This window comes from Gouania willdenowi, chromosome 3 (assembly GCF_900634775.1).
Source record: "Gouania willdenowi chromosome 3, fGouWil2.1, whole genome shotgun sequence".
Lineage (NCBI taxonomy): Eukaryota > Metazoa > Chordata > Actinopteri > Blenniiformes > Gobiesocidae > Gouania > Gouania willdenowi.
The window spans coordinates 27,455,528-27,480,004 of record NC_041046.1 but is presented as its reverse complement, the minus strand read 5'-3'; the positions used below and the strand labels follow the sequence as shown (position 1 = coordinate 27,480,004).

General features: G+C 37.8%; 1 protein-coding gene across 1 annotated transcript in view; it reads left to right on the top strand.

The window, feature by feature from the left end:
- Window positions 1-1,859: 1,859 nt before the first annotated feature.
- The window catches only part of pde3b (phosphodiesterase 3B), a 65,951-nt gene continuing 43,333 nt past the window's right edge, over window positions 1,860-24,477 (top strand). Inside the window, exon 1 of the mRNA XM_028436190.1 lies at window positions 1,860-2,911. Within this exon, the coding sequence (XP_028291991.1) occupies window positions 2,021-2,911 (891 nt within the window). The 5' untranslated portion in view covers window positions 1,860-2,020. The remainder of the gene's footprint in view (window positions 2,912-24,477) is intronic.

Here is a 24,477-nt window from a genome sequence, read left to right as displayed (position 1 = left end):
CCTTTTTGCTACACTTTGGGTAGGTGCAATGAACAACACAGAACTTATTTCCAAAGAAAACAATGATTTATTTGAATTCTATTACCTTCATTAGTTTACAGATGATACATGAAGTCTGGGTTGAACAGTTCGTACCGGTAGATGATTTCATTTGGTCCCACATTATGACAGCAGTGGAAAAGTGTAATTTGGTAAATGAATAACAACAACAAAAAGTTTGGTGAATACTATTTATCAGCTGACAGCAACATTATAGTTAGATTCCAGTAGGTTATCGAGCTTTTAAAACTGCAACTGGACTAGGCCACTGTGCTGCTCTAAGCAATGTTTGTTTGTTTTATTTATTCAAACATGAACTTATAATATTGGATGCCCTTTGATAACTGATTTGTGCATGATTTGAATTGTTTTGAGGTCGACCAAATCCTTTAATTTTCTTTTCTTTTATTTACAGTTTTAATTCCTCTTTTTAGAAGCTTGAATATTGTATCCATGTTTGTTTTAGATGTGTTCCACCACACTTTCAAACACAGTAAGTATGTATGGGAGAATGAAGGAACAGTACAAGGTGTACAGTAATAACTGATTTAAAAGACACTTACAATTATTGAAATTGACTTTGCTATTTTGGTTGTAGGCAACAGAACAGATTGATGACTTTGGCATTTTTTCAAAGTCATTATAACATTGTTAATTCACATATGAGAGGTGTTAGAAAGTTGCAGCCCTGACTGCTGTTTTTTTTTTACAGAGGTGTAAAGAATACTGATATACCCTACTCAAGTAGAAGTACAAGTAAGTCACACATAAAATACTCAAGTACAAATAAAAAGTAGATTAATTATATCGTACTCAAAGTAAACATCTTATGTATGAACTTAAAAACAATGAGACCAAATCTTGCATGATTGGAACTTAATTTATTTTCCACAAATGCATCTTTATATATATTATGTAAAAAAAGTATGTCAAAAATGTACATTTAAAAAAATAAATAAATAAATAACAGCAATGAATTGAATAAATAAACTCAGGCTTCAAGTATAGCTACATTAATGAACTTTAAAACAGTAGGTCATATGGATTATATTCATTGACACCATGAAACGGAGATTAATACTTGGAGATATTTCATTGTTAACATTCTCAATCCCTACATACCATTCATGCTAATATCATTAACCATTGCAAAAAGGTTATACTTTTAAACTGGAAAGATTGAACAAAAATATCACTTAAATCTTGAAAAACTAAGTGCTTCCATAAAGAACAATACCACATTATTTAAGAAAACCTGGTCCCCCTTTTTTACATTACCTTCGAAAATGATTCCTCTATATTCCTAAACTTGTTATTGGTGAATACTGTATATGTAATGAAATGTGTACTGATGTATAGATCATCACTGTTATATTAATGTATTTGGCAATTGAAAATTGCCAAATACAGGTCTTGCCTCGTTTCACTTATGTCTATACGTCCTTTTTGTACAGGTTGATTTTCACTCCTGCATTTCCTCTGTTTTATCAAGCATTTTGGTCTTTTTCTTTTTTTTCAGCAATATGTCTCACTATTTGGAGCATACAAACCGTCTGTATTGTCTGCTTCTTTTGTTGTTGTTGTTGATTGTGAAATAAGATTTAAAATAATAATAATAATAATAATAATCACAAAGTAAAGGTTGGGTGTAGAAATGTAACTAATTACTTAACTTATTTTAAAACACACTTAAGTCCAACTAAAATTATTGATTTAGAAATGTACACAAGCACCCATAAAAGCAACTGAGTACCTCTGGTTTATGAAGCCCTTGATGGGTGAACACAGTAGTGTCCTGTAGGCGGCGACAAAGAGTCCAGTTTGTGTAAAAACAACATCTCACCTTTCTTTAGTCCAAGTCCTGAAGCACGTTTGAGTGCCCATGGAGTGCGTTTAGCTGTCATGTAGTTCAGCGTTAATACGGCGTGAATAGTGAGCGGAGGGCCACTCGGTGCGGGATCCTGGGAGCCACGGTCGAGCCATGGCTGCATGGGACGAAGGAGAGGCTTTGCACAGTAAAATAAGGCACCACGACGGGGTTGGAATTGTAAACAGCTCAGAGGGCTTCAGGAACGGCTATGTGAAGAGCTGCGTCACCCCTCTCCAACAGGACCTCCAGAGGGGCTTTTTGTTCAACGTGTGCAGGTTTTGCAACGAGGACATCCTCAATTCCAAACTCCTGAAGGTCTCCGTCCTCTACGCGGGAGCCTTCGCGGTCCTCGTCGCGTCTTTCCTCGTTTTCAGGAGCTTGCAAAGTGACTCGCTGTGGGATTTGCGGACTTTTGTGTCGGGCTTCTCCCAGTCCGTCAGTCCCCTGTTCAGCATAGGATGTGCGTTCTTCTTCTTAACGTTTTACCTGAGGAGGAAAAAGAGAGAAAGCAGCAAACGTTGGCTCCTGTCACTGCCTGCATCGTGTTACCTCGGGGATTTTGTGGTCCTGCGCTTGTTGCAGTGGGGAGAGGACCAGCACCAGATGCAAATGGTGGGCAGGTTGTTATTCGTGCTGGGATGTGTGGGGCTGCTCACGCTGATCCCCACGTTGAAACTCAAACACAGTGTGCTCGTACTGCTATTCGCCAGCGTTGTGTGGCTGGTGTCTTTCACAAGTTTGAGCGGTGTTCCAGCGTTGCTCCGGCCGCTGCTGGCCTGCTCTGCCGGGATCAGCGGCTCCTTGCTGGGGCTCTGCTTTGACCGCTACTACCCGTCCAGGGATGCCCCATGCGGGGTTTCCAGCGCGGAGGACAACAAGGTCCCGGTGATCAGACCTCGGAGAAGGTCCAGTTGTGTTTCACTCGGGGAAACGTCGACCAGCTACTATGGCAGCTGTAAAATGCCTCGCAGACCCTCGTTGCCCTGCATATCCAGGGAGCAGGTAGGTCCATCCCCAGCAGGACCCCTGCCCTCTACACTACACTACATACACTACACATAAGGCACAATAACCCACTGACAGAATACAAAACACTCAAAAAGCTTCACAATCTAGGACAAAAACAAGACTCCACTTGGAAACTTTGAATTATTTTACTGAGATATCAATCTGCTCCTATTTATATATTTATAAAGCAGACGCCCCAAATGCTCTATTATAATTACGCAATAATTACACAAAAAAATAAAAATAAAACAGGTTTTTTTTTTTTCAACATGATAAAAAATAATAATAACTGAAAAAGAAGTACCCATGAAAATAGAGGGGGAAAATTCAATTATTAATAAATTAATATCTAACTGGAAAAAAAAAAAACAAACATTCAAACTGTAAATGTCTGGATTTACATGTTCAACTTTTTCCATTGTATTTTGTCCTTGGCAGCAGTCAGTGTTAAATTAATACAGAGGAAGTATTTTCACAAATATGTGACATTTACCTTTGTTTTGTTGTTGTTTTACGCACGCGTGTGTTACTGTTAAGTAATTACCAAGTAAAGAGGCATAATAAAATACAATAAAGGAAAGGAAGTATCCTCTTGGAGAAATGAAGCCTCTGAAAAGGCAAGTTAATTTTGTCTTAGTTCGTTTTTATATTGATGTCACTCTTACTAATGTATATTAAACTTCATCTCAGTCAGTTTACCAACAAAACTCGAATTAGTGTTGATCTCACTTTAGATTTTTGTTTATATTATTCGTTTTTAAAAAAAAAAAATAGTATTCATTATGTCAACTTAAAAAAAATATTTGCCTTGAGTTTTCAATTTATACATATATATATATATAGCTTTCAAAGAAAGCAGTCTATAAATACAGTCTATCAAATATTGTTCTATCAAGGCAGAGGTTTGGAAAAAATAAGCTTTTTCCAAACCATCACATGTACTTAACAATGATTCATGTCATTTATTAACAACAATAGTTCATTTATTTCTCACCTCAGAGCCATGCTTTCATTGTTTTCTTGTGACTTTATGAATTATTGAAATGACTAAGTAGATAATCAATGAAGCAAAAGTGCTCTCATATGCTTGTAAATAAAAATACAATCAGCAGCAAAGTGAGCTCCCCTTCAAAATGATGCTAAACACACTCATGGATCCTCAATCAGAAAGCATTCAGTGTTTTTCTATCTGCCTGTGTATATAAATCTGTAATTAATGTGTAAAGCCAGTCTGATCACATACATGCAATAACTATCTAACTAGTCATAAGACAATACAGAAACTCTTACTGTATCTGTAATTCCGCTATGATTCGTAGTAAATACCATGATGTTGCTGATTGGATGTTAGCAAGCAAAAAAAAAAATCAATTTTAAAAAGTTATATAAGAAGTATATTTAGCTATTTTATAGTATGCCAAGTCATCAGTTAACATGCATTGTTTTGGTGTCCTTCAGACTTAGTTAGAAACGATAAGACATCTAAAAATGGAAAGCCAGTTAGTGTCAATTGTGCTATTTCCAGCTGTTGTTTTTCTTTGCATTGTGTCCAGTTCTGTTTGCAGAATTGCAAGCACATTGCAATACACTGCCAGTAGATGAAGATCAGAGCAGAAATAACTGGATCAAATAATGATCTGATCTCTAATCTGCAACCTTATTTAACCTTCTTATACTTTTGTATATATTTTACTACTTATTTCATTACTTCGCTCATTTAACGCATGACCTTGTGCTCCCATGAAGCCTTTTTAGAAATTTACTAAGAAGTCAATAGTAGTAGTTAGGTAAAACTATACTGTTGCTCTACTAATCGTGTAATATAACATTTTTGCTTGTTGGTAATTCTTTAAAAAAATATGATAAAGCAATGTTTTATGTAATTTTGTGTTTGTTTAATTTGCTTTCCCAGATGCATTCAGAGAAAAAGAGTAAAACATTAAGAAAACCAAACATATACTGCCTTCTTGAAATTTTAATTGTCTCATAGAACAGCATGAAAAACACAGTTCGATGGATTTCTGAGTGCGTTCTAACCCAGACCCTCCCTTAAAAGAAAGCAGAACAGAACTCACTCACATGTGCTGTCCCTTATAGGAGAAAAAGTTCAAACTTAAAACTGGCACATATTGTGCAGCTGTCTGTTAATAAATGTGCCTGTGTGGCATTTTGAGTTAACAAATTTAATCCGAACTGTCTTTCTGGTCAGACTTTATTTGAATTAAAAATATTAAGATTTATATTGTATATCGACATTTTGAGAAAACATATTGAGATATTAGTTTTGGTCCTTATTGCTCAGCCCTAATGGACACTCCATTTATCCGAAAAATTGCAGTGAAATGCACAATCCGGATACGATTTGGATGAAACTCAGTGGGGTAATTGAGGAATCTACCTGACATAACTGAACAAAGATATGCATTTTTAAATTTCACCTATGATTAGAGATAGAGATTTAAAATTTTTTGAAACAGTTCCCACATCCGGATCAGTATATTAATCAGAACAGAACTTTTTCAACTTTGGCCCTCTGAATGAGGCTAAGGGAATGTATCTCACTGTAGCAAAACCATTATAAAGTGATTTTTTAAATAATACTGCAGTTTCCACTTTAACTAAACAAATGCTTGAAAATGTCACACATTGAATCCAGCGGTCATTAGTTTGTGGTTTCTTTTCAGTGTGATTTGGTTTGATTCATCACTGAGGACATACCTTGTTCAGCAGTGTTCAAATGTCTGCCTCACACTGTGCACATCTCAGTTGTATTTCTACTAATAACTGTTTATTAAATGCACACAATATTTTGAAAGATACATTGTTGCCCTTATAGAATATTTTGTGCTTAAATGGAACTCTTTTAGAGAAACCTTGTGTAAGAACCTGGATACATGGATATACGAGTGTAGTCAATAAGGAAAATAGTCGGTTAGCATTAGCAACATCCCTAGTTTTTCCCCACCACTTTGCTCTCAATCAAGCAGAATTGTCAACATTCTAACTAATACTATAAGCAATCAGAGTGCACAGACCTCGGCCACGCCATAGCAGTCCCCAGGCATTATCACCTAAACGTTCAGATGCAGCAGGTCAAAATGTTTGGGCACTCCCATTTAGAGAAAAAATTGTGATGAAATCCACAATCCGGATTAAACTCGGTGACGTGATAGAGGAACAAACTCTAAGTGTCTGAGTCAAATTTCACGCAGCTTTATAACTGGTGGGGCTACGATGGAGTAATAGGTTTTAACTGTCTGCTATTGTTATATGTAATGTTTGTAAATATATTTCTATTTCGTATTACCTGCCTCGGGACAACAGATTGGAAATTATCTCTTCTGCTATAATCTGGCATATTTACACTCTATTACAGATGTTCATGAATATGCACTGTCCCTATCAAATAAATAAATATGTGACTTGATTGTTTGGAGAGTAGGAGAAGCAGAAGCTTGCTGGTGCTTAGGTGCATCATCTTTCGTCAAAACTTTAGGTTATTTACATAACCCCGGTTCTATGAGTAATATGAGTGAGATGTTTTACTATGGGTTGTACACTCCATCTGCAGCCCTCAGAAGCATTTTTCTCAATCTGCCAATCCTGATTGGCTGGTGAAACATGTCCATCGCCTCCCCCTCTTATAGGAGGTGGCGGATGAGAAGAAATCTGTACACATCAGGACATTAAAACCGCCCGTGAGCAGAGACGTCCAGCATGTAAAAGCGGACAAACGTGAGAGGCGAGGTCCAACTCACCGCCGCACAAATGTCCTGAACAGACACTCCCCTGAACAAATCCCAGGATGTGGCGAGACCCCGAGTCGAGTGTGCGCGCAGACCCTCTGGCGGCCACAGACCCTGACTCGTATAAGCCAAAGCAATTGCCTCCACAACCCAGTGTGACAGGCATTGCTTAGTAACAGGCTTCCCCTTACGGGGATTAGCCTTGTCATGTACATGTAAGTGTGTACCGCACAAACTGGACACAGCACATGAGGCCGCTGCTCACCTTCTGAGGCAGAAAAGACCAACAGGTCAATAGGCGCAAAAGCCAGGTTGGGCTTCAGAATCATCCTCACATCGCCCGAGAAGAGCTGAGCGCATGACGGGTGCACAGAGAACGCATAGATGTCACTGACCGGCTGAGCTGACACCAGAGCCAATAACAAAACAGAAGACAACCACAGCTCCACAGGGTCAGTTTGCGTGCCAGCAAATGTAATCGACAGGAGCGCTGTTAACGTATGCCACAGTCATGGCATTGTCCGTCCTCACCAGGACATGATGTCCCATGAGAGATGGAAGGAAGCGCTTTAGTGAGTGGAACACAGCTGAGAGTAATTTATGTGAGAGCGCTGGAGGTCCGCATTCCAGTGGTCCCTCACAGACCGGCCCTCATGAATCCCACCCCAGCCCGTCAGGCTGGCATCTGTGGAGACCACCTTCCTGGACGTGACGGTGCCCACGGTTGCACCGCAGGTCAGGAAACCCGAGGCCCGCCAGTGCCGCAGAGTCGCGTCGCACTGGCATAACCAACATTGTCCGCGCGCAATGACGCACAGGACTCAGCCCGTGCAAGGCCACCCACAGTTGAAATTCCCTCATGTGGAGGCCTCCCAGGCGGATCACAAGGATGGCAGACGCCATCAACCCGAGTAATCGAAGACATAATCTGAACACATTTGCCTGGCTGAAGCAGCGCGAGGCATGCCCTGAACGTGTTTACCCGCTCCGCCGAGAGGCGTGCGGTGAAAAGCACTGAGTGCAGGGACAGTCCCAGGAAAACTATTTCCTGTGCAGGGGACAACATGCTCTTTTCCGCATTTATCACGAAACCCAGATTGGACAGGTGACGTAATATGATACACGTGTGTTCTGTGGTTTCCACCTTCGATTGTGCCAAAAGCTGCCAATCATCTAGAGACGTGGCCAGGCGGATGCCCCACTGTCTCAGCGGGGCTATCTCCACCTCTGTGCTTCGCGCAAACACCTGTGGGCTAAGAGAGAGGCCGAAAGGGGGCACACGGTATTCGTAACATACTCCCGAATAGCAAACCTCAGATTCTCTTTGTGGGGAAGATATATCGGAATGTGGAAATACGCGTCCCTGAGGTCGACAGATGTGAATCGCACCAGACGCTGTAGGGAGGCATGCGTGAGCATCCTGAACCTGTATCTCCCCGGATCTCCTCCTGTAAAACACGGGCCAATTCTCCCTGGGCCTGAGAAAGTATCATGCCGGCAAATCAAGGAGGGACAGCCGCAAACTGTAGCCTGTACCCTCTTGATATCGTCCACGCAAGGCGGGGCTGGAAGTGCTGCCCATGTCTCGCCCTTGAGGGAGAGAGTGGATAAGCGCTCTGGTCCGCTCACCATGAGAGGCTCCATTCGCAGTGCAATGGAGCCCTCACTCCTCGTCCCAGGGGACAGCGTTATGACAGGGCCCCCGCCACTCCTGACCCGAAGGGGGCCGACGCCTCCCGCCGCAGAAGCGGCGCACGCATTTTTACTTTTATTTGTGTTGTGTGTGTGCATGCTTGTGGACATGAGGGGGGGGGGGGGACAGCCTACCTTATAGGAGGTGGGAGTATCCCTGGTGGATGGACACATTTCACCAGCCAATCAGGATTGGCAGATTGAGAGAAATGATTCTGAGGGCTGCAGATGAAATGTGCATCCCATAGTGAGACATCTCACGAAATATTATGAAATAGAACTCTCTGAAATGTTTTGAAACTGCCATTGCAGACATGTTTTTTGCTGTTATCACCCTTTCATTAGACATTAGACACTGGCCTGTTGTCTACGCCAGAAGACTGGGAAATGCTCCCTGCCACCTACTCAATGCTCAAATAAAAAAATGTGAGTCTACCGTCCTCAAAAAAGGCCGCTAAATGAGATAATAAATCAAATAAACAAACAAAACAAGTGAACCATCTCAGCTCATTTCATCATCAACAATTAAGTCAAAGTCAAGATTTTTTTTGTTTTCAACTAAACAAAAAGAGGCACACAACAGAAGTACCCCTTTGAGATCTACATGGTCGTGTTGATTTACTTTGGCAGAAATCAGTCAGGCAAATTAAATGCTAAACTGCTAGTTAGTCACACGCTTCTAAGTAAGTGTATCTGTTCATATGGGAGCATGATTGAAAAATGTGCAAATGTGGGAATTCAACTTTGGAAAAGGAAATGATTTTAGGAATCAGAAATAATTTACCCTTTTTTTTAATAAAATATTTTCTTTTTCAGTTACTGATCTGCTGGGTTTGCCAGAAATGTTCATGGGGTGGGACGATATCTATAGTTTACAGGACGGGACAATACGATACTGGGAACACGATAACGATACAGGATCATATATTTGGAAAGGAAAAAAGACAACTTTTTCAACTCAAGTGAATATAAAATATAAAATAACCAATAACAGACGACACATTTTTCTCTTTAAAGTGAAAGAAGTGCCAATGCTAATAGAACGCAAAAACAGAGAGACTGACAATTTATGCCAGTCTAAAATTAAAACCAAGTCATATCATTATGACATTCTTCAAACAAATATTTGTATCTGTGCATGAACTTAGCATAACTAGTTTTTTAAAGCATCAAACTAGACACCAGAACAATCTAAAGACACGCTTGCTTGTGATGGATGGAAAGGCTTGCATTACTCCTCCCCCCCTTTCAAAATATTGCAGTACCGCTTGTAGCATTGACGATATATCTTGTGACGTTTTAATATCGTAATATCTTGTCCCACGGTATATTGTCCTGCAGGCAGGATCAGCGCTACAGAGGAGGAGAGCCTTGAAGCAATCCACCATGAATACAATCCTTTTTCTGCACACTGTGTTTGACGTTCGCTTGTTATTACCCCGTGCACTGATCAGATGTTGACATTAACAGTTTGTATGAGGAAAAAGTAAGGTTTTAACTGTCGGGTTTGGGTCCGGCTCAAATATAGATATCTAAATGTTTGTGACAGGCATTTAGATATGTGACACCGTTATTTATTTATTCGCCGTTCACGTGACCTTTGCGCACGCCTCTGAAATAAACAGTAGTTTGGTTCTTTCAGTCTCCATGCCGTCTTCTTTATTTACGGCAGAGTGGACGTCTCTCCAAGGCACCAAGAATACGCATCAGCATCATTTGACGTCCCGAGAATTTTATAGAACGCTTTTTTGGACACTCAAAGACGCTTTACAGAATCAAGGTATTATTCTTTCACTCCACACTTCGTGGTGGTAAGCTACTATTGTAGCCACAGCTGCCCTGTTTATCTAGGTTTTGAGGTTATTTTTTAGGTTCTTCTAATTCATTTTTCCATCTATTCTATTCCATTGTAGAATATTCTTATCTTATACTAGTTCTCATTTTGTACTTAAAAATAATTAAAATGCATGTGTTTATTTTTTTACATTTTTATCTCATTCAGTTGTAGAATATTCTTATGTCTAAGGTTCAAATGAATGTAATCCATTGGTTGATAATAGATGGTCCTGTTTTTTGTTGTTTGTTTGAATAACATCACTTGATCAACACTTTCCTCACATTCCACACTCAAAAACAAGTAATTAAAGTATGTATGATTCATGCTGATATCGTATCAGATTGATATCAGTATCTGCTGCAATATGGGTATCGTTCGTATCAGATGTGAAAAAGTTGGATCGGGACACCCCTAATATTTTCAATTTCTTACGCATTTTTAACTTTGCAAATTAAAAAGCAATAACACACATGACTACCATGGATCGTCCATGCCTAAGATTAGTTGTTGTTTTGATAGTATTGCTTAGGCTGAGCCTGTCCTAGAATGAGGCAAATGAGAAAGCCCCAAGTGAACAGAAGAAGAATATTCAAACTTCACTTCTGGAGGTCTAAGGTTCACGTCTGGGGTCAAACCCAGGCCACTGTACCACTGTGCTGTCCTTATATATTATAAATATTAGGTATGAAGGAGTTACAGGAGACAGTATATAGCAGTCTGTGTGAAGATAAATCATTATTATTCACACTTTCTCAAATATGTGACGTCTTAGTGATTGTGAAAGCTCATCATGTAAAATGTAGTATTTGTTTAAAAAAAAAAAAAAAGATTAAAAAGTGTTTTTTTTTTTAATTTTGTTTAGAATAGTAGTTAAAAGCTTCCTTTTGGATGGACGGCAGCACTTAGTTTGTCATGAATCAAGAATGACGGCCGTCATTTGTAGTTATCGGTTAAGCTCATGTTTACATAACAGGAGTTTTAGTTAATTGTTGATTAAAAAGGTTAGAAGCAGAAGTTAATATTCTGTGTGTACGGTTCAGCTATAAAGAGATTTGTGCCTCCTATCTCACTCCATGAATCCTATTTCTTTATTTTATATTTAGCTCTTTATCATCCAGTAAATTGTACCCAGAATCAAGAAGCACATGAAAACATGCCTCTACAATGTATATTATTAATATTATAAACAGCAGCATTAGTTTTCTTGACTTTTTCACACATGAAGTTGCTGTTAAAACAGTTCTGTGAACTTCAAAAATCTCTGAGTAAGACATTTTTGGTATATGTTAAAGGATTTGAGCATGTTTGTTATGTCTGCGTGCTGTGGTTTCCTCCCACAGTTCAAAAATGTTTGTTTAATGCAGTCACTGCACCCTGAGTCAACCCCAGCACTGAACAGGATAAATAGATACTGAAAATAAAACAACATATAAATATCAGATTTAATGGCTGAGGTCAAAGCGTTGAGTTGCATTTGTGCATCTGGTGCCGTGGTCACCAAGCAATGGGAGCCAGCGAGCACCTGTCACCTCAGGGCAACCTCTCCTGGTGTCCGCATGTTCCGAAAATAGCACTACTCATAACTAGATGTGTGAATAACGATTAACTATGTCGCCACACACATTCCAAACATGCACAACAAAAACAAAGCATGCATACTGAATGTAGCTTTTCTCCCACCCTATCACAGTAAATGATTGTTCAATATAATTAGTGACTCAGTCTCTTCCTCTTTTATCTTCCACTTTTTATAATCACGATGAAAATTAGGATCATTTCCTCTAATTTGCTCCTAGCTGAATGTTGTTTTTATTATTATTATTATTATTATTATTATTATTATTATTATTATTATTATTATTATTATTATTATTTAATTTAGGTTTGGTTGTTTTAGTTAAATGATGATTCTGTATAAATTGTTCTTGATAAACATTTGGGTAACACCTATTAACCATTCATTAGTTGCTTGCTAGCATGCAAAGTAGTAACATATTGACTCTTAATTAGTCATTATTAAGTTCTTATTAATGCGCTATTCTGCATGGCCTTATTATACAACCAGTAAGTCATTAACTAAGTGTTTTCTCTCATTCTCAACTTCAGAATTATTACTTATTAGTAGTAAGTAGTGTTGGGAATGTTACTTTAAAAAAAGTAATTAGTTATAGTTACTCACTACTTGATTCAAAAAGTAACTGAGTCAGTAACTGATAGTAACTCTTTACCAAGTAAAGTAACTATTTGCGTTACTGTTTAAAAAAAAAAAAAAAGTTGCTATATGTCAAAGAATTTTTTAGATGCGTGTGTCGTGAGGTGCTTCATTAAATTTAAGTTGCTTACAACGGATGTGGACAAAGTCTTCTCTCCTGGATATAATGAACACTTCACATGCACGCTCTTGCCTTTGACCACAATTAATTTAAAGTAGTGTTTGTATCGCCAACTTAAAAATGCCAACTTTTCATCGGACTGCTGAACGCCATCTCTGCTGATTCATCAAATCTGTTGTGTGTGTGTGTGTGTGTGTGTGTGTGTGTGTGTGTGTGTGTGTGCTGGCACATGTGTAAAAACACTGGCTCTGATTGGCTACCATGAAACTTGACGCAGCCTTAGCCAATCATAATCGCTCACCTTGTTTTTTACCCACCTCCTCACTACAGTTGAGTCAGAAGCCAGGGATGCTTTCGGATCACAGTTTTTTCAATCAATGCATTTAACGCACCGCATTTAACTTTCAGTAACGTTAACGACGTTGTAACGGCGTAAAAAGTAATTAGTTAAATTACCCCGTTACTGAAAAAAAAAAATGCCATTATTTTAAACGTTGTTATTCCAAACACTGGCAGTAAGTAAGGAAGCTGTTGTATATGAATTACGATCTCAACATGCTAGGATTAGGTTTAGGATTAACGTTAACCCTAATCCTAACCCTGTTTGAACTGCGGGACTGCCATTAAGTGTGTAATAAGGCATTAATAAGAATAAGGCATTAATAAGTGCTTAATAATGACTAATTCAGAGTCAATATGTTACTAATGCTAATAAGGAACTAATTAATAGTTAATAGGTGTTCCCTAAACTAAAGTGTTACCAACATTTGGTTTGGATTTTACGTCTTTTATTTATTTTTTTGTTCATCAATGAATGTTTTGCCACAAAAGGTGATGTTGAGCATTTCCTCTGTGTAAAAGGAACATAGATTTGCTTTGTTGTTGTTGTTGTTTTTTTGTTTGTTGTTGTTTCGTCGTCCCAGTCTAAAAAGATAGAGAGCAACCCAGCCATAAACAAAGTGTGTTGTATATCAGGGTTGGGGTCAGTTACGTTTTCAATTACCCATGTTCAAACAGTGACCAGCATTTTATCCCCAATTACAGTTAAATTGCAATTATTTTTTAACCTTCAGAAAGTCAATTACAATTACATTCTCAATTACTGAAGTTTAATTACAATGAATCACAATTATTGAGCCTGAAATGAAAAATAACCTAATGAAAGTGAAGCTTCCTCTTGTGTTAGCATCTCTTATGATAACTGGTCTAATTGGTTTGCTTGTTAAGCTTCCTAATCAATGATGATATAGGTTTTAATATTTTTTGGTGCAGGCATCTGAGCCTTTTGTATCAGTATACCCCTCCATTTTTTTAATTTTAAAATGTGGGAAAGCTTGATATTAAAACATATTTTAATAGTTCTTAACTACATATGTGTAGAACTTTACATAGAACTGTAACACGGTTCCCCAGTTTTGCGTTAAATTACACATAATTGACCATTTTTATAGAATTTTCGTGACAATTACAAAGTCAATCATCTAAACTCAATTACAATTTCATTAAACCTGCAACAGCAACAGATTTTTAAAATTACAATTATAATTCTACCATAATTGTAATTCATTATAAATTACGCAATGACAATTATAATTGACCCCAACCCTGTTGTGTATACAGTACATAACATGTAAATTCAAGTGAAAGTATTCAAGCATTTTGAAGACAAGCATTAAACATGAAAAGGAAAAGAAAAACTTGAGATTTTGTGAGCTAATTATTTTTGAATATTTATTTACATTGTATTCCTGGAAATACCGTTTACACAAATTAGCCTTTTCTTATTTATCAGTGGCTTTAAAGCATTTTTGTTGACAGTGTTATGAATTTGTTTCTTATTTTAATTTAGTAGTGTGTTCTGCGATCATCATCTTTGTCTTGAATTATATTTAGCGTATTATAATTTATTTTCATGTACAGTATATATATCCTGTGTGTATCAAATGTTCTAATTTCATATGCTGGCCGATATATCAGTTATCGATCGATAAATCGGTTATCAGCTTTTTAAAAAAACCCTATTATTGGCGTCGGTGTGTGTGTGTGTGTGTGTGTGTGTGTGTGTGTGTGTGTGTATTGGTCATCACGATGTACTCTGCTTAGCACCCAAACATGATAAGCACGTGTAGAAAATGGTAGAAAGTGCTGAGTTATATGTGTATTAAGTTATATTTAAGATAAAATACGTATCCTGAAAAGACTGGCCATAAATGCTGGTCACTCCAAGCAGAAAGAACCCAAGTGTCCACCCCGGGAATTTGACCCACAACCTTTTTGCTGTGCGGCAGATGTCCCAACCACTATAGCAGAGGTGGGAAACTTCCACACAGCAGGGGCCACGAAAATGTGTTTGTTTGATCAAAGGGCCACATGATCAACATTCATGTCAGCATTTAGAATAATGAAAAATCTGAGCATTGACAGGAAATAACAGTCTTTTTGTTATAGTCATTTTGTGTGCTTTTTCTGCATTTCTGTTGTCTTTTTGTGTATTTAAAAAAAAAAAAATTCATGTTTTTTGGAATCATATTGTGTATTTGTGTTATCATTTTGAAGTTTTTGAAGTAATGTTTGTGTAAAGTAATTTTTTTGTGTTTTTCTTAACTATTTGTGTTTTCATTTTCTGTAATTTTGTATATTTTTATGTGTCATTTTGTGTATTTTTGTTGTTGTTTAGTGTTATTTGGCGTCATTTTGTGTATTACTGTTGTCGTTTTGTTCACTTTTGTTGTAGTTTTGTGTGTTTTTGGATATTTTCTGTGTTTTTCTTGTCTCTTACTGTATTTTCCTGCACTGTTGTAATGCTTTGTTTTTTAAAAATGTATTCTTGCTTTTGTATTGTGCATTTTTCTGTCATTTTGTACGTTTAATTTGGGGGCCTCATAAAATTAGACCGAGGGCCGTATGTGGCCCCCGGGCCGCCTATTGCATATGTCTGCACTATATCATTCAGTTTATTTCAGATAAAACTGTATTGTAATTTCTCATGCCTCGTAGCACGACAAAAATCTAAAAGCTTCCTTTCACAATAAAGGTCTGTCAGACAGTTCATACTGTGCAATGCTGTATTAAAGCAAAGCAGGGGCATGCAGGGGTAAATAATACACCTAACTACCCCCACCTCATTGAAATGAAAAGAAAGAAGCTGGCTGCACAGAAAGAGGTTGGGGCAGAGCAGCGCTGCTCTCAGCTGTCACGTTAGCTTGCTGTAAAGCCATGTGGAATGATATAACATTTACGTCACAGCCGAGTGACGTACCACAGAGTGATTGCTAAGAAGAAGAAGAAAAAAAATAGAAGAGCTTTATTAATTGCCCTGTAGAATACAGTGTGTGCCTCCAGCTGTGAGGACAAAAAGCCATATTCCTGCAGTGTGCAAAAGTGCTTTGTTGGTAAATGGTGTCGGGGGGGATTTGTGCTTTAGATCAGCTCAGTCAATCAGAAAATCAGATTTTTACCTCTTTTTTTTTTTGTCTTTTTGGCCATTATGTTATTGAGTTTGATTTCATACTCAGGTTTAACACTGATCACTGTTCATGCTTTAAGTAGAGTGTATTGAATGAGTTGTGTAATTTTTACTTTGAGCAAATCCTTCATTACAGTAGTGAGGAAAGAAATAAATCGGTTTAAATCCCAATGTTATTTCCTCGTAATTCAAGCTAGTTGTTGTTGAAAACAGTCTTTAGGTGGTTTAAAGTTAGCCTGATTGTAAATTGTATGTGTAGTGTAGTGTAGGATTCATTTTTTTTTTTTATTCTTTATTTTTCTGTGTTTTTGTTTGAACAATAACACAAAGTTTCATAATGAAGTAAATAGGCGCCCGTGAACTATAGAAGTCCTCTTTCTTAAAACAAAACTCAGAGAGAAATAATAAAAAATAATGAAAAATTAAATTAAATTAAATTAAATTAAATTAAATGAACAAGGAAAAACAGATAGTATTTCTTTGAGGTTCAGTCACCCTCTTTTACATGTAGGTTTCGAAAATAATGTCATGAAGTTAAAGTGTACATAGTTTTATATATCAACATATATACCCACATTCAACACTTACAAATACAAATTCAACTTAAATGGACGTACATATGTTCCTTAGACAACCTGAGCATCTTTTTTCTGCTGCAACTAAAACCTTTAATCTTCAAAGATAAACAATTCTTCCCTTATCCCAATAACTACATACAAAAAAACAAAAGGAGAGTTTGCTGAAGTTTAGGATTAATTCATCGCAGAATGTTCATAAAGTTTTCATTTTCTTTAGGCTTTAGGTATTAAATTATATCTGTGTTGGTAAATTCTACAAATAAAAATGTTTTGTATTTTTTAAATTATTTTATGAAATCTTTGATCGGACAGCCTCCCTCGTTTTTTCCTCCTTCCATAGCTCACTTTAATGTCCAAACTGCTGCAGAAAGCTTTGAGTGTGTGTTTGCAGCAGAAGAAAGGGTTAAGCTAAGCGAAGCTCCGTCTCAGGCCGAGTGCAGAGTGAAACAGGATGCAGCGACTGCATTGTCAGCCTGCTGGTGTGAGTGCAAACAGATGAGGAAATGCTGGAGCGGGTACTCCAAAACTCGGGTTACCTTGGAAACTGTTTGCGTCACGATCGCCGGCAATTAGCTTGTAGCTCTTTAGTTTTCATGATAGGTCTCCCAGAGCCTACTAATGACTCGGGCATCTACAGATCACAAATAATGTACATAAAGGATTATAGTTTCAATAATTATTTTATTTTATTTTTTTTTGGGAGGGGAAGTTGTTATTTTAATGTTATTCTTTTTTTTCTTTTTTTAATAGTTTTTTGTGCAGTTTTTTGAAGCAGTCGTGTAGGGTTGCAATGGTATTTGTTATATTTTCTTATATAGTCCTGATTGTGAGTTTTGAACACTCTCACTGTGACTGAATTTAATTATTGTTGAAGCCCAGAATGTTTGTCCAAATAGACATTTCTCAACTTCTGCAATGGGAGAATGTTTTTGCCATATTTCTGTGACTGTTTGAGTCATTAGGGAAAGAAAAAAAGTATATATATATATATATATATATATATATATATATATATATATGTGTGTGTACTGTATACTTGTACTTATAATAAATGCACACATTATATCTGCTGTTTTTTTTTAAAATGAACATTATTATTATGATTTAGGAAAATTGATTAATAACCCATAAAAGGCAAGGTACATTTATTTGTATTGCGCATTTGATACATAAGGCAACTCAATGTGCTTTACATGATCAAAAAGTGCAACAGGAAATATTGAACAGCTTAAAAATCGATAAGAACATTTAAAATCCGCAGTAAAAACTGATCTACAACACTTTAACACAAATTCTAGATTGAAGTCAACTTTTTTGTATAGCGCAAATTACAGCAAAGTAATCTCAAAGCGCTTATCAAAATATAAAGCACATGGCACCCTGGCATAATCTAAATGTTAATATTATTAATTATTAATATTTAAAAACCCTTTCACCCCTACATAATACCGTAACCATTAACACGCTGCATTCCTTTGGGACATTGCACAGGCCTTTTTTTGTTGTTGTGAATGAGTTTATTTAGGCTACAAGGTTCCCAACAATGCAAACACATTTTAGGTGGCTTAACTTTTGAGTTCAGGATGAGGTTGTTGAACCTTTCATGTGCGGACTGTTTGCTCATGGGCTGCGAGAGGTGGCAGTTTAGTGGAGAGGTGGTACCGTTGCGTGTGCTAAACCACGTACAGTAAGGTAAATTATTGCGGGTATCGCACAGGAAGCACGGAGAAAACCAAGTGTAGGATGTAGTAAATTAAAGAGGTTGTGGTAAAACAAAAAGTGCATACCATAGGTTTTTACAAACTGTTAATAGTCTCCAGACAACTTTATTGACATACCATGAATCCTTTTTCCGTCAGCAGTACCAGAGTTTTTCCAGTTTTACACCGTGTTTGAAAGGATTACAAATGTTGTTTTCTTTGCCCTACCAGCAAAACAACCACAACCTTTAGCCTACTTTATCTCCCCCAACTTCACTGTGCTTCATTTTATCCTCAGTGTCACTGTTTCTCATTCTCCAAATTTTCTCTCCGAGCGCCTCTTTTGAAAATGGTGTCAGCGCTGCTGCTTTTACACCAAATGGCTGTTGCTAAGTGACGGTTGACGTCAGCCGCTGCTACAGAGGAGGGCTTGTGTGTGTTTAGCAGCTGAGTGCAGATCTCACTGAAAAGGGCAAAAACTGTAAAGGCGCTATTTGTCACTGCAATGAAAACACTGCGTCCAACCAACAGGGTTGCTTTTTTTTTCTGATAACTGCGTGCATCTCATTCAGAATGGGTTTGGGTAAGTATTAAGCTAAACATGGATGGAATAGCAAAGTTTTGTCACTTTCTCCAGAGAGACCCCCGCCCCCCCCACCCATTCCCCCCCAACACGCACACACACAAACACCCTGCCCTCCTCTCCTAATAAAATCTGACTTTTTTGTGTAAATTCAAGGTATGCAATGTTCCTGTTTTTGTACATTTAATGTGATATGACCTCAGTGCGTCCATCTACGCCCTATTGTTGGTAGAAAAGGATCAATTGACAGGGACGTGTATCTCCTGACCAACGAATGCAGCTCCCCTCGGCCCCTCCTCTGCCTCTCCTGTGTCAGCAAATGATATTTAAACCTGTTACTGTCCAACACACAAAGGCCCCACCATGCATTTCATTATACAATGTCGCTCTTCTTTGAAGACATTTTTTTTTTTTTTACCTGAACAGTCCATTGTCAGCACTTTATTCTCTTGTGCAGTGCTTCTTCTTGTCTTTTTTGTGTGTGTGTGTGTGTCGGTGCTGAGCTCGCTGGAGCATTCTCAGCACACACAAGACCTTGTGAGAAATATTAGCGCTATGACGCAGTAATTTACTTGTCCATCTGTTGCAGTAGACATGTCACGTGTGTTGCCACGATTCTCTGAAGACTGTGATGTCTGTAATTATAGCTTATAGAAGTTGGTATGGTAGTAGACCTGCAACGGTAAAGGGTCCATAAATGAAGATAGGTGTTTGCCGCTGTCGATTAGATTAATTAATGGCATTTAGAGATTTATTCAAACACACACACACCCCCTCTGTGTTGTTTGGATCAAATTAAAGCACTGTGGCCGTCCAAGATTTTTTATTTATTTTTTTTTCTTTCTGCAAAGGTTGTAACGCTTTTGGATGGATGTGTAAAGTGTGACACTCTAGAGATTAAGGCTTGATTGACTGCGATTTAGCAACCAAAGATGATGTTGCTAGAAATAGATAAGTTCATAGAAGTCATTGTGGTGTCATTTAGCAAGATGCTGAACCCTCTTCAACCCTGAATTCTCTTTAAAAAAAAATGTAACACCGGACGCTGTCGAGGGAAGTCAACTATTCAATCTTTATTTAAAGGCCTCTGTGTTATATACAGAGGTGTGAAGAGTACCGATATGTCCTACTAAAGTAGAAGTACTGTTACTTGATTGAAATTGTACTTAAGTACATGTAAGTCATACATAAAATACTCAAGTACAAGTAAAAAGAAGCTGAATTAAATAGTACTCAAAGTAAAAGTTACTAGTTACTTTCACGCCCCATGTTTATTTTTGCTAATACATTTTGACATCTCATGTATAAGCTTAAAAAGGAACAAACCAAATCTGGCACAATTGGAAGTTAATTTATTTTCCACAAAGGCATCCAAATAAAATAAAAGGTTTGTCGAAATGTACAATTCTTTTTTTTTTTTTTTTTTTTTACATAAAATAACACTAATTAATTAAATTCAAAATAATAAAAACCTCAGGTTCTAAGTATAGCTACATTTATAAACTCTAAAACTGAGAATATAACCTCTCTTCAATGCTGTTTTGGTGCGGTGCATTACGTTTAATCTGTTTGGTCGGCTATGATGTGATGCATTTTTTGTAGTTCCACAATGTGTGTTGATTATTTTTAAATGAAAAATGATAAATGACTCAGTAATGGTTGGGTGTTGAAATGTAATGAATTAAGTAAAATGACTGATTTAGAAATATACTAAAAATTACTCATACCCATAAAAGTACCCATAAAAGCAACTCAATTACAGTAATGTGAGTACTTGTAATTCATTATTTTCACCACTGGTTATGCAGAGGTCTAGTTATGGTTTTATGCAGTGCAAAGTGTTCAAAATATGGATTTTTTTTTTTAGTAGTGATACAGTTTGAACTGAATTGGACTGTGCAACTCAGCTTTCCACTTCTTTGTCCTTATCTGTCCTGAGCCTGGATCGAGGGATCAACTGGATCAACTTTGGATACCAACTATCAACAACAGACTCCCTGGCATGGTACCATGCAGCAGAGGCATTACGCACTGAATGCTCGGCTGCAGACAGCAGTAGTTGGCCGGGGTAGGCATGGTTTAATAATGCAGTATGTGCGTCATAAGGTCATCATTCTGTTGTGAGCTGGCTGGTTGTGTTACTTTCGCTGAATGATCCCCCCAAAAAAGAAAGAAATGCTCCCTATAATGACATTGTTTTTTTTTTTAAATGTGAAAATAGCTCTTAAGGTTGTTTGAACAAAACAGCTCTAATTGTATTTGACATCATTAAAGTCAATTCAATGGAAAATTGCTCATTTGAAAGAATATTTTTTAATAGGAAGAGGCCAAAACATCTCAATGGAAATCTAAGATCTGTTGATTTGTTGATGACACATTAGTTGGCTGTTAATCTGGACAGTGCTGATAAGCATGTCATAAAGCAGCAGAAATGCCAGGCAAAGTTCCACCTTCCAGAGAACAGAGCACACCATTTCAACATCAACAATAGTTAAAAAAAAAAGATGTCACACATATTATTGATGAACATGTAGAATATCTGTAGCATCCATTGGACCATGTGATTTTTAATGGTTCATTAGAAAAAAGAAGAAAGTAAAAGAAACAGGTCACATAATCTTCCAGTTGGTATTTCATCGAATTGTGTGTAAAAAAAAAAAAAAAAATATATATATATATATATATATATATATATCATCAGTTTTCTTGAAAGTCATATTTAGAATGGAGGGCTCATTTGCCTGTGCTTTGTCTGCTTTTCCTTTGTAGCTTTTTCTCCCCTTAACCCTTTTTATGACTAATAGGTTAAGATAAACAAGTGCCTAGCTCATGGCTTTTACTTTATAGTTGCACAAACCTACATCCTGTTAAAATTGGTCATTCTTGGCTCACCATTGTTCTTGGTAGCTCTGTTTGGTAAACATGCTTCAGCTTTGTGTGACTCAAACGACTGTCAGCCATTGCTCCAGTGTTTATATCATGGTGGTGCACCTCTCTGATTTAAAGCAGAACTAAGTAACTTGCGCTTAGCGCTCCCCCTAAAGGTCCCTTTTGGTTATGTCACTGTCGTAAACACTCCGCACCCCCCGCCAGATGCCCCACCCCACAGCTACATGCGCACCTTTGCTCTCCCAAGACGATAGCAATCGATCACTGAAAAATCCTAATATAACAGTGACACTAAGGGTGCTTTCACACATATAGTCCCATGTGACCAGCATGAGGAAGAGAGACAAGTAAAATAAATGAATGATGTGGGAGTAATACGGAAGGGAGTGTGGAAATGTGTGTGATTTGTTTGTTTGTGTGCTAGCAAAGTGGCTCTGAAAATGGATGGATATTTGTGTGTGTGCTGCATGATGGAGTGCTGGGTTGCGAGTGTGTTTGCTGCCATAAAGCAATACGTCTTGCCACCGGGTCGGAGGCAGGAAAGTTGCAAGTGCGGTTTTCTGGTCGGAGACAGCAGGGGCGGGGGGGGGGGGGGGGGGATGAAAGAACCCCCAATCGCCCCATAAACACTTCTTTTACCCTCATAGGGACTACGAGAAGGATTTATTAAGGTGATAACGTTACTTGGTTCTGCTTTAGTAAATGTGTTTGGTAAGGATTCAGTTTTACAACTGGAAATGGGCTCATCTTTGGTCATTTTGGTTGTTTGCATTGACTCTGGTCCTTTAAAAGATATCCGAGGATAGGCAACTGTCACAAGTTGATAGTCTGTGTAATTACCAATAATTTTACAGTTGCTTAAGTTATATTACACAACAACTTTTCTTTGTATCTGCTTTGCTACTTGGTTACAAGGGTTTAGGTTTCAGTTGCACCAATGTTTGTCCCCGTACCAAATTAGTGTAATTGAACAAAATATTTTATTCATGTATTTTGCAACTGAGCTGTTTGCCTAGAAGTTGTTGCTTAACTCATTGGACCTGTGGTCGTTTTCTACCCTTCCCCTGCTCCACTCAGCGGCACATTCTTCATGTTTGCCATTGGGAGCCTGTCATCATGGCAGAACGACAGGCTCACTTCATTATGTGTGCGCTAAACACCAGAGACTCCACAATGTGAAATACCGAGACACCCCACCCTTGTACCAAGCCAGGGTGGATTTACCCTCACGCTGTTGGACATTTGCAACAAAGAACATTTTGCGGCCTGTCAAACTGCTCTGCGTTTAGCCCCTGACCAGTTATAGTGTAGCAAACTGTCAACAGGACTGCTATCAAGTTGTGGTCCAATGTTTTTATGCTGCTAAAACAATTTCTAGCATTTCAAAAATGACCCACATATCTAAAAGTGTTTATTTATTTTACCGGACCAAAACATTTGGAAAAAGAAAAACATACCGAAACATAAAACTTGCAAATACCAAACCGATGAGTCTACATGGATTTGTCACCAGTTTTCCACATATAAAATAGACTCCACCCCTTCAAGCCAGAAGTTTAATTTCAACCGGGATGTCCACTTTTACCTCATGACAAGAGATACATAAACTATTAATGGTTGCATTTATTATATTGATCTTTACCTTGGTTTTAAGTGGAAAAAATAACAACAAAAAAGCCTCAAATATTGCATTTTATTTATGATTTAACAAAGTCATTTAGAGGGATTTTAAACTTGATGCCATTTATAGCTAAACCTGAATAATGTATGTCAGTGTTTTCCTTTTAATTATATTGGAGTACTTTTTGCTATAATATTCCGATATGATAGGCAAGGTCTTTACAAAAAATAAAGAAAATACAGACTGAAAGCACAGTTTTTTAAAGGGAATTTGATGACAAACTCCATTCTGCTCTCTTCATTCTTCTCAACTTATTGAGGTATTTTAATTCTGTTTTTTGTCTTTATAGTGGGCAGTTTGGCATGGATTTAGACCTTTCACGTGACTTTGACCACTTTAAACTTGAGTTTTTTTCAATAGACCATCATCCATCAGCTTAAGAGGCAGCTTTGTGAGCTGGACACAACAAAATGAGACTCTGCATGCAACCCGCTCCAATCACTTACTGTAAATGATTCACTCAACCACTGTTGTGAGATCTTCCTCGACCGTTCCATTTGTCTGTCACACTCACTCTCTCTACTTCCCTGTGAACTCCGCCCCCCAGCGCTCTGCTCTGATGGATGGCGTTTGTGTTCACATGCTTGTTATTGGCCAGAGCTCCAGGGCTCAGGCGTTAGGTTGTGTTTATGAGAGGAGCCTGCACTGATTCCCTGATAAAACCAGATGTTCCCTTACATGGCTTTGAGCCTCCCTCATCTAGCCCTTATGTCCATATCAGGTATAACCTTCCTGTTGTATCCAGGCTTCTTTTATGTTGAATTACGGCCTGCTCTATAGCTGTGCAGTAGTCAAAAGAACTGTGTTAATGTGCATGCAAATGTGCATCATGATTTGAAAGTAACAAAATATTTTGTGTATGCACTTTTTGTTACCAGCATGGAAACACGATTGCAACTTTGCAGGGACACACATTGTTTTATTTGTCTGTTCAAGTGCATGTTGTATTAACTTAGAAAAGTAAATCATTAAAAAAGGTTTTTGGTGAAAAGCACAGAATGAACTAGGCCAACACGATATGGCTTAAAACCAATATTTCGATATTTTAAGTTCTC